The sequence below is a fragment of the Musca autumnalis genome, unplaced genomic scaffold (assembly GCF_047663935.1).
Source record: "Musca autumnalis isolate F117 unplaced genomic scaffold, ASM4766393v1 scaffold_4, whole genome shotgun sequence".
In the NCBI taxonomy this organism is placed as follows: domain Eukaryota; kingdom Metazoa; phylum Arthropoda; class Insecta; order Diptera; family Muscidae; genus Musca; species Musca autumnalis.
The window spans coordinates 101,427,424-101,439,687 of NW_027411977.1; the positions used below are offsets into that span (position 1 = coordinate 101,427,424).

General features: G+C 37.0%; 1 protein-coding gene across 21 annotated transcripts in view; it reads left to right on the forward strand.

The window, feature by feature from the left end:
• Positions 1-12,264, forward strand: part of LOC141404308 (uncharacterized) — a 1,008,861-nt gene that overhangs the window by 735,842 nt on the left and 260,755 nt on the right. For all 21 annotated transcript variants that reach the window (XM_073987798.1, XM_073987800.1, XM_073987780.1 and 18 more), the window contains 2 exons: positions 6,054-6,623; positions 6,997-7,074. In XM_073987798.1, coding sequence (XP_073843899.1) covers positions 6,054-6,623; positions 6,997-7,074 — 648 coding nt within the window. The remainder of the gene's footprint in view (positions 1-6,053; positions 6,624-6,996; positions 7,075-12,264) is intronic.

Here is a 12,264-nt window from a genome sequence, read left to right on the forward strand (position 1 = left end):
CTCCTTCCCGGTCGTTACATTTTGTTCTTAGAGGTCCCTAAAGCACGCCGGGTTGTAGATTCCTACATATTTTCGTCCCTAAACAAAGGAGTATAAATTTCCAAAATAAAAGTAATTTACGAACTAAAAAGTTTAAAGGAGTGCAGTTGGAGTCCATGACGAAATCTGAACTGGTGATGGGAAGATAATAGAAAAACCTTTTGTAAGATGAAAGAATATCAGTTGCGGAGAATGGAGGAAGTAATCTTTTGCGTTGCAGCGGTGGTGATTACATTGCAAGTTTGGATGTGAACTTTTTGCTGATATGTAAGTTATAATTAGGTAGTTATTTCATGAATTTGTTTGAATTAAAAAAGAGTTTTGATTGTCATGAAAACCACATTTCAATACAGCATTTCCATTTTTAAAACAAGACATGAAAATGTCATGCCAAGGGGTTGGTGAAAATGACATTTTAAAGCATGGGTGAAAATGACGTGTCAATGCATTGGTTAAAATGACATGTCAAAACATTGGTGAAAATGACATGTCAATGCATTGGTTAAAATTAAAATTAAAATTACATGCTTAGGATCCAAAAATAACGTCATCTTTTGTGGGCCACGCTCATATAAAATTCATGAGTGAAAACGACAAAAAGATGACATGCCAGATCAATTGCACCCATGATTCAACTCATGATTTGTCATCGAAGATTTTACTGGGTATTTAAGCTTTAAATAAGGCTTTAACTAATGACCGCTCATAAATGTTATTTCGATTAAAAACTATACCTAACATATGTTCTCAAATAGTGTTTCCTTTCTTTTAAATATTGACTTCATTTTCATGGAACCAAAGTCATTCTAAATTCGAATTTTTGCACTAAAATATTCTATTTCTAACATATTCCATTTATCAAAAAGAGTTTTCTCTTTACTTTTTGTTATATATAACAAAACATCCAAAGCACACACATTAGGACATACGTTTGAACAAACATATATCCATGAAAAACTTGTTAAGGAATATCATTAAGTTGATCACGCACACCCACGCACAAATATCCAGCTTAAGTCTATACATAAGCGTACAACAGCTACACAAAGGATTTTCAAGTAAATACATGGCGGGCAACTATGTTAAGGATTTATAACGAAACAAAGCAAATTTCATTTTAACAAGACAAAGACATTAATGGGAAGCGAAAAACACATTACCTTAAGCCAAAAATTGGAATACAATGTATTCAAGGCACAATGATGGTAGGGAACAGTGTTTGGATTTTTTCATGTTGCCACAGGTTCTTGGAAAAAATGTTATTATTTTTATTACATTATCTTATTAATCTATCTACTCGCAATATCTTAAAAAAAATAAAGCGTTAATTTGAAATAGAAATATAAGGTGTTAATCACAAAAAAGATGAAACGTCTGAAATAAGTTTCCAAAACGTAGGCCTATGTCCACAATTTGGTGTATACATCTTTTTACAATTGTGTACACTATCTACCAAATAATAACCAATTTAGGCCGACAAAAATTTCAAAGTACCTGAAATCGGGGGTTACCTTTATATATGGACTATTCCGATACGGGAACCTATGTCCACAAGTTTTGATGGAGAAATGTTTTAACCATTTCAAGACTTAAATGGCAAATTACATTCAATTCGGAATGAAAAAAACTTGGACGTGGTATGTCAATAATTGTTGGTGAAGAAGTTTTTTTTGGCCATTTCGAAACATAAACGGCCTTTGAGCCCATCTGTCTAACGATACATGCCCTTTGAGCCCATCTATCTAACGATACTTACCCTTTGAGCCCATCTATCTAACGATATATGGCCTGATGGCCTTTGAGCCCAACTATCTAAGGATAGATGGCCTTTGAGTCCTTCGAGTCCATCTATCCAACGATAGATGACCTTTTAGCCCATTTATACAACGATAGATGACCTTTGTGCCCATTTGTCCAACGATAGATGACCTTTAAGCCCATTTATCTAACGATACATGACCTTTGAGCCCATCTATCTAACGATACATGCCCTTTGAGCCCATCTATCTAACGATAGATAGCCTGATGGCCTTTGAGCCCATCTATCTAACCATACTTGGCCTTTGAGCCCATCTATCTAACGATACTTGCCCTTTGAGCCCATCTACTAACCACCATTGTTCCACAACATCCCATACGGGACAAGGGAGACTTCTCTCATATAAATGAGTGCACCCCGATTCATGTTTTAGCTCAATGATATGGGACCTACTGTTTATCGCCGAGTCCGAACGGCGTGTCCTAAGACACCAATTTTGGAGAAGTTTTTCAAGGCTGAAATACTCAGGAAATGTCGCCAACATTACTGAGGGGTATTGTGCCACCGTTGAAAAATGTTTCTGCGTGCAAGGCGGTCGTGCATACCCTTGCACCACGGTGGCACCCGCCGATATATGGTCTGATGATATATGGCCTGATGGCCTTTGAGCCCAACTATCTAAAGATAGATGGCCTTTGAGTTCTTCGAGTCCATCTATCCAATGATAGATGACCTTTGAGCCCATTTATCTAACGATACATAACCTTTGAGCCCTTCTATCTAACGATACGTGCCCTTTGAGCCCATCTATCTAACGATACATGGCCTTTGAGCCCATCTATCTAACCATACATTGCCTTTGAGCCCATCTTTCTAACGATACATGGCCTTTGAGCCCATCTATCTAACTATACATGCCCCTTGAGTCCATCTATCAAACGATATATAGCCTGTGAGCCCATCTACCTAACGATATAAGGTCTGATGGCCTTTGAGCCCATCTATACAACGATAGATGACCTTTGAGCCCATCTATCTAACGATAGATGGCCTGATGGTCTTTGAGCCCATCTATTCAACGATAGATGAACTTTGAGCCCATCTATCTAACGATACATGGCCTTTGAGCCCATCTCTCTAACGATACATACCCTTTGAGCTCATCTATCTAACGATACATGGCCTTTGAGCCCATCTATCTAACGATATATAGCCTTTGGGCCCATCTATCCAACGATAGATGACCTTTGAGCCCATCTATCCAACGATAGATGACCTTTGAGCCCATCTATCCAACGATAGATGACCTTTGAGCCCATCTATCCAACGATAGATGATCTTTGAGCCCATATATCTAACGACACATACCCTTTGAGCCCATCTATCTAACGATATATAGCCAATCTACCTAACGATATATGTATGGGCTGGTGGCCTTTGAGCCCATCTATCCAACGATAGATGGCCTTTGAGCCCATCTATCTAACGATACATGGCCTTTGAGCCCATCTATCCAACGATGGATGGCCTTTGAGCCCATCTATCTAACGATACATGGCCTTTGAGCCCATCTATCCAACGATAGATGGCCTTTGACCAACTATCCAACGAGTCCATCTACCTAATGATAGATGACCTTTGATCCAATCTGTCTAAAAACAGGTGGCCTTTGAGCCCATTTATCTAGATAGATAAGCTCAATTAAACGCAATATGTTCACAATTTTTGGTGGAGAAGTTGTTAGACCACTTAGAACCCAAAATGGAAAATTACATCCAATTTGGGCCGGAAACTTAGATAATATTTACAAAGTACCTGAAATCAAGCGGTACTGTTATATATGGTATATTCCAAAAATTCAAAGTTACTTTAAAAATTGCCCTTAATTGAGTAAAATAGAGCTATTTTAAATATATACTAATGTAATTTTAGGACAGTACAACTGAACTGCTTGATTTTCAATTCTTCATATTATTAAAACAAATCACTCTTCTTGATAACGCCTTTTATGTTTACATATTCATGTTTGTGTGGTAATATTGGCTTATATGTGTTATTTGAAGGGTATTTGAAAAAGGTTATGCAAAGCTAATGCGGTTAAAATGTTTTTGTTAGCTGAGGTAAGCACCGACATTTTATAAAGTTAATATTGCCAAACAAGTTTATGTACATTGATTCATCTCTCCGACTTAGTGATAAGGATATAAAGGTGGTTATTTTGTATATAACTTTCGCATTCCCACCATGCAAAAGTAAGGTCAATCGATACAAATCCACATAATTACAAAAAGAGTATATAAAACTGAAAATATGTTATTAAAACCCTTGAGGATGATTTAAAATGTATATGCGTATGTTCATTATTGCCACGCCAGTTATCGGTGTACATATAAAGAGGTTTATTAAAGCCAATTAACCAAGTCATACTCGCATTTTTAACGTAGGTAATGATTTATTATTTTATTTTTATACCCTCCACCATAGTATGGAGGGTATATTAAGTTTGTTTTTCCGTTTGTAACGCATTGAAATACTCATTTGCGACCCTATAAAGTATATATATTCTTGATCAGGGTAAAATTCTAAGTCGATCTGAGCACGTCCGTCCGTCCGTCCGTCTGTGGTAATCACTCTAGCATCCACAAAAATGGAGATAGGACGCTGAAATTTTGGGAAATGCGTCTTTTGTTTGCAGGCAGGTCAAGTTCGATGATGGGCTATATCGGTCCACGTTTTGGTATAGCCCCCATATAACGGTACCCCCCGATTTGCGGTATTTTGACGTTTTTAGCTACATTTTTGGACCGATTTAGCTATAATTTGACATTTAGGGTTCTTAAGTGTTAATAAACTTATATATTAGAAGTTGTCGACATAGGTCCACGTTTTGCTATAGCCCCCATATAACGGTACCCCCCGATTTGCGGTATTTTGACGTTTTTAGCTACATTTTCAGACCGATGTAGCTATAATTTGACATTTAGGGTTCTTAAGTATCAATAAACTTATATAACAAAAGTTGTGGACATAGGTCCACGTTTTGGTATAGCCCCCATATAACGGTACCCCCCGATTTACGGTATTTTGACGTTTTTAGCTACATTTTCAGACCGATGAAGCTATAATTTGACATTTGAAGTTCTTAAATGTCAATAAACTTATGTGACAAAACTTGTGGACATAGGTCCACGTTTTGGTATAGCCCCCATATAACGGTACCCCCCGATTTACGGTATTTTGACGTTTTTAGCTACATTTTCAGACCGATATAGCTATAATTTGACATTTAGGGTTCTTAAGTGTAACTAAACTTATATAACAAAAGTTGTGGACCTAGGTCCACGTTTTGGTATAGCCCCCATATAACGGTACCCCCGATTTACGGCATTTTGACGTTTTTATCTACATTTTCAGACCGATTTAGCTATCAACTGACATTTAGGGTTCTTAAATGTCAATAAACTTATATAACTAGTGGACATAGGTCCATGTTTTGGAATAGCCCCCATATAACGTTACCGCCCGATTTCAGGTATTTTGAGAATTTTACCAACAAGTTTTAACCGAATTATCTGTAATTTGAACATTTGACATTTGAAATTCTTATTGGTCACCACACCTCTCCACCAAAAATTGTCAAGAAAGCCCCCATATAACGGTACCTCCCGATTTTCAGTAATTTGATGATTTTAGCTACAATATTAAACCGAACTAGCAGTAATTTGACATTTGAAGTTCTTAGTGGTCACAACACCTCTCCATTAAAATTGTCAACATAGGTCCATGTTCGGATATAGCTCCCATGTAACGGTACCTCCCAATTTTCAGTAATTTGGCAATTTTAGCTACAATTTTTAACAGAACTAACTGTAATTTGACATTTGAAGGTTGTAGTGGTCACCACACATCAGCATCAACAATTTTCAACATAGCCCCAATATAACGATACTTCCCAATTTTCGGTACTTTGAGGATTTTACTTAAAATGTTTAACCGTACGTAGGCACCATATAGGCACCATAAAAAAGGCCTCCCGAATGAAGCATTTTATGTACATTATCTGACATTTTAACGTACTCACTTAAAGCTGGGGACAGGAATGAATATTTTATGGTGGAGGGTATGAAAAGTTCGGCCCGGCCGAACTTAACGCTTTTTTACTTGTTAATTTTTAATAATATTCACTCGAATTTCCATGTTTTAAATACATTTTTGGGAGTTCGATAAACTAGATAATTTTTTTTTATACTTACAGGGTCATACCGGTCCTCATGGTCCTGCAGGTGTTAAAGGTGAACCAGGACAACCCGGCATACCGGGTATAAGCGGATCACCTGGTGCTCCAGGTTTAAAAGGTGATCGCGGTCTACCCGGTGAGATTGGACCCATGGGACCCATGGGACCACCTGGTCAAATTGTCTACGCCGATACACCGTATGGCTTACAAAATACAACACAATGTACTTGCCCGGCTGGTCCACCAGGTCCAATGGGACCACGGGGTCCTGCCGGTTACGATGGTGCACCCGGTTTGAACGGTGAGCCTGGTCCAGCTGGTTCAATCGGTTTGACCGGCCTGCCTGGCAGTAAGGGCGACAAAGGCGAAAAAGGTTTGCGTGGCTTGACAGGACCGAAAGGTGATCGTGGACCAGAAGGTCCGCCAGGACAGGCCTTTTTCGCTGGTGGTTTCGAAGGCATGGCAATGAATGGTACCAAGGGTGAGAAGGGTGACAAAGGTATGCGTGGTCGTCGCGGCAAACCGGGAACAGCTGGACCAATCGGACCTCCGGGCAAACCAGGTGTTATGGGTGAAATTGGACATGCGGTAAGTGAATTAATTAAATTGATTATAATTTGTGTTTTCTAGTGCAGTTGAAGAACCGTGGAAAATAAGCCTAATTTGAAATATGTAAAAGGATGAAAAAAGCTACGCTTTATTTGCTCTCTTTTTGTACTTTTTAGTCTTCTAAATTAATTTTGCGATAGTCTGTCATGTATGGACTATGGAGGTAAGAATTTGCGGTACCAATATATTTGATTTATTGTGATGAAATACCGTAACTCACTCTTAGCCCACCGACTATTTTGCTAGATATGAAGTGGTGGTAAATTACTATCTTACATTTCCACGGTTCTTAATATAAATTTGTATGTTATAAATTTACAGTTACAAATTTTTATTTCTTTTATCAATGTAGGGACGTCCCGGATTACCGGGACCAAAAGGAGATATTGGACCTAAAGGAGCCAAAGGAGACCCAGGTGGCCGTGAAGGGGTGAGTAAACAATGTATATTCATTTAAAGTGTTTTGTTGCATAGCAAATGTCACATATGTATATGCCTGAGCGATTTACTCAAAGAGTGTAATAACTCAAAAATGCGTTTTCTGAGTTGGAATTTTTATTTTTTTTACGACTTCTACTTTATCTTTTGTCAAATAACTGTAGATATCGCTAAAACTCAACATGAAGCATTTACTAGGAATTTGTTTTGAATTTATGAGGCACCTAAACGTGCTTAATCTTGCACTAAAATTTAGAACCGATATCTGGCTAACTCTTTGCAAAACAATTACAGTCGGCAACTTTAAAAGCATTTTTTCAAAACTGTTTTTTAGATGTGACACTCTTTGTTTAAATGAGCTCTAGGACTATAGTATTTAGGACGATATTTTTATACACTCAGTCTTGCGGCACGTTGATGGATCACAAATATGCCTCATCGAAATAATAGACATGAAATAATTTCCAACAAAAAGTTTTCGTCCTTTTTATACCCTACACCACTATGTGGATAGTTTGTTTTGGGAAAAATGCATGTAACACCGCGAAATATTTAGCGAGTGAAATGGACCAAAAACATAATTTTTATCCAATTTTGAAGCGTCTCTGTAGGACACAATAATAGTCCGATCCAAATTTTAAATAAGCTAAGAGTATATGACAAAGAAGAAGCTTGCAAGTTGAGATGATGATCAGATAATATTTAGAAGGTTAAATGGACCATAACTTTTGTGTGAAAATTGTGAAAAATGTTAATATACAGTTTAAATCTTTATATCTGGAAGACACATTTCGCCCACATGAGTTATAATTGGAAGACGATATCTCGACTTTTCCATTGATGTCAATTATGTTGATGTAAGAGGACAGCTAACAGAGCTACAGTCTAATATATACAGTTATTTGTTTGTAGTGTAATCGTAAAGCCGCTAGAGTTCGCAATTATAGCTCAATAGTCACGAAATTTTGCACGAGGTATGAGTTTAGGTCAAGGAAGATGCCTACAATTTTGGACGATGATCTGATATTATTTAGCGCGTTAAATGGACCATTACTTTTGTATGAAAGATATAAAAATTTAATTTTGGTCCATATTTTTATTCCTGAAGGGCATACGAGGGGCACTAAAAACCCTCCTGGCCATTTGACTTTTTTTTGGAAAGTTTTTAGCCTAAGCGTACTTTGGACAGTTTGGCATGCGACCATGTGATGGGTCGTTTTCAGTGGCTTGATTGAGACAACTCCAAAACAAAACACGCCTTTTTTCTGTACAGTGCGCTGGTTTGAATCGATGTGTGAGAGCTCGCATTGCCATGGTTCAGAACGATTCGATTTCTCCTGTTCGTTTCTCGAATTTCTCAGGAGACTTCAGGTAAACAAACGTTAGTGTAAAACTCAGAATTAACCGTCATACATGTCTCAAGCCGTATAGTCGCCACACGGCGGATGAAATTCCCAAGAATGCCACTATCTCACGGTATATAACATGGCGATTTTGCATTATCCGTTCACACACGGCTTAATTTTTTCCTCACGACCTTCGTTTTTTTGCGAGTGTCGATTGAATTTATTAAGCCAGTTTTTCATCGTGATATAGAATGACCCTTTGTCGATATACACAGATTTAATTTCATCTATGCACTCTTGCCGTCATTATCCATGTCGAAATTTGTGAAAAATTATAGGACGAAAGTGTTCACAAGTAAATTCCATTTTTTTTTTTTTTTTTTGCAAAGTGCTTTTTTCAAGTCTGTGTAAAGAACACATGGCCGTATGACAAACTGTCCTGAGTACGACAAATTAGCCTACATATGAAAAAAGAGCTACTGACGCTTCCCCTGATGCAAATTGTGATAAGGTGTTTGCTAGATAACGGACCTACTCCGTAATACATAGTGGGTTTTTTGTAGAGAAAAACAGTTTCCTCTCATGCTACAAAATGTCTGTATCATGATACAGAAATCCCCATTTTTATACATATACTGCAGCATGGGGTCACTTAGACACTTTTTGCAAAATGTACTCGGTGTAGATGTCGGTACAATTTTTTTTAATATTAATTTTGGAGAAGGCGAAGGCACCCAGCCTCCCACAGCCTCCTGACGTATAATTAAATACCATTTTTTCCGGTCAGGCAACAAACAATTTTTAATGGTGGCAAAATACCCCTCATTAATGTTGGCGACATTTCCTGATTATTTCAGGCATGAATAACTTCTTTACAAGTGGAGTCTTAGGACACGGTAGAATCCACAAAGTTATTTCTTACAATAAGTTTATTTGTTAAATAAAGGAATTTTGATGTGCTTGTAGCTTATTGCAGGGGTAGTGGTGTAGGGTATCAGATGGTCGGCCCCGTCCGACTATAGCATTTGTTTACTTGTTTTTGCAGTAATATGCAAGTTATAAACCCAATTTTTATAATTTTGGTTTCACATTTTTCTACGCGTTGTCTAGATTCTGTACGTATTTTTCATTTATTTTTTAGAGCTTTTTATGGACTCTGAGGTAGAATAACTAAAATTTACTCCTAGATTTATTTATTATTTTTTGATTTTCCGCGAAAATAAAAATAAATTTAGCAAATATTTTAGCATCTATGGATAGGTATCAAATGCTGTTAACGATTTATGTATAAATTTTCTTATTACAAGAAAAGGAGAATTTTTAAATATTTTTTTCTTTATAAGAGATTAAAACCCCCAATAATATTTGAGCGCAGCATCCAACTTTATGAATACGAACAAATTTGAAACCACGATTTTTTCGTAACCCATGTACCAAAAATCGCGGATGAGCTTGCCAAATTTTTTTTAAAATTTTTTTCAATGGTATTGTAAAGGAAATTTGAAATTTATCATATTTTTTTGCAAAGTGAAAAAAAATGCAGCAAAGAAATAATAGGCTTGGATCCAAACATATTATTTGTTTGGATTTAAACATATTATATGTTTGCTCACAAACATATTATTTGTTTGCTGCATTTTTTCTCCGTGTATATGTAGGCGGGTATACATGTTTGCCTTTCCATCAAAATTTAGCAACATCTTTTCAAAAAGATGAAAAATGCTGAAGAAGCATTATGTAACAAACCTCCTTAGAGAAAATAATTTTCACACATTTTTTATTTCTTTTCAATTGAGTTATCTTAAGCTTAATTCAGATATAATGAATGACATTTTTTCAATAACACATTTTTTTGACAAACAACCAAACAGAAAACAAGTAGATGTCAAATTGAAACGAAAAGTATTGACTAAAGCATTTCCATAAAAACGCTTTTCTGTCAACAGCAGATATGTCGTCAGGAAAATGGTTAGAACATTTGAAATAGGAATACCTGACAAACCTAAACTGACTTTCGTCACAACGCCACACTCATTCCAGCTCTTGGCAAGAACTTGTCATAAATATTCTGTCGTATTTTAACCAAAGCCAAACAGAAGTGCAGCCAACCACTTCCATGGCTTAATATTCACAGAACAGAAGAGGACACAAGAGGAAGAGCAAAAGAAAAATAAACAAACAGCAGACTTATGTTAACCTAAATTTTGACAACCTACAACAACATTTGCCATGATGAGAGAATGCCTTCATGGCAAGAAGCTGGCTGGCTCATGATTCTATATTCCTTTTTAATTCAACCATTAAATTCATCAGGTAAAACTCACTGAATGTCAGTCAAAGGTAAAATAAAATGGATATAATAAAAATACAGTACATAACATTTTTCGACGAGTAAAGAAGAAGAAGAGGCAACTCGTCCTTTAAAACTTTGTAGGAAAAGAATGAAATAAAATGAAAACACGCAAAAAAGTGAAAAGAAAATTGCCACTTAAAAGTAAAAACTGAATTTGTAGAAAGGCAATACATTGCCCATCTAACGGTCATAAGCCAAGTTTATGTAAATTGAAATGAAAAATTCATATATTTTGTGAATTTATTAATGTTATGGTTCTGCGAAATTTTGAATGGTATGATGTCATATTATAGCATATACATATATGTTCCTAAACGTTGCTAAAAATGTAACGCAGGTTTTGTGGCGAAAGCTTTTCATTTGCAACATATTTTATGAAGATTACAGGAAGTCATTTCTTTCGATAGATATCAAGACCACCAGTCATTTCAGTTGGCCACCGTATAATTTATAGCTTTTGGACCATTATGTCAGAGAGTATGGACTTGTCCACTAAAAATATAATACCACTGTAAATAGGACCACAAGGAGCACCTTAAGGTCTGTTCGAACAGACCTTAAAATCGACTTAAACAAAAGTATTGAACTTTTGTGAGAAAGGTACCCTAAGGAGTATACCGATATGGCCCATTTTTGAACATAAACTAAATTTGGACAAAGTATTATAATAATTGTTCCACAAACATCCCAGGCGGGAGAGGGGAGACTACTCTCATATCAATGAGTGCACCCCGATTCATATTAGCTCAATGATATGGGACCTACAGTTTATCGCCGAGTCCGAACGGCGTGTCCTTAGACACCACTTGTACAGAAGTTTTACATGGCTGAAATACTCAGGATATGTCGCCAACATTACTGAGGGGTATTTTGCCACCGTTGAAAATTTGATGTTGCCTAGCCCCCTGCTCTCGAATCGCTTTGATTTTTCTGCAACAACCTGAATTTGCAGCCCCCATAACGACGGTGCATGTTTCTTAAGAGACATGTCCATATTTCCTAAGAAAATTACATGAATGCTTTAAAAAACCCCTACGGCCACCATGTGTTGTGGCTGATGCGCAAGACAACTTTTGAACCAAACCTTACATACCGTAATATTTCTGCAAATCTTAGACAAATTTGGAAGATGGTACTTATCAGTCCATTCCTTCCAATTCCTCCCCCACTAAAGTTCAAAAATATTCGCTAAAATGAAACGAGCGACATCTCATAAACGGAGCAACTGATTTTTTGGTCCAAACTTTCAATCTCGTAATACTTTGTCCAATTTGTTGTTGGGTGCCACCGTGGTGCAATGATATGCACACCCTCCTTGCACGCTTAAGGTCGTGGGTTCGATTCCCCGGCCATGCAACATCAAAATACTTTTCAACGGTGGCAAAATACCCCTCAGTAATGTTGGCGGCATTCCCTGAGTATTTCAGCCATGTAAAACTTCTCTACAAAAGTGGTGTCTTAGACACGCCGTTCGGACTCGGCG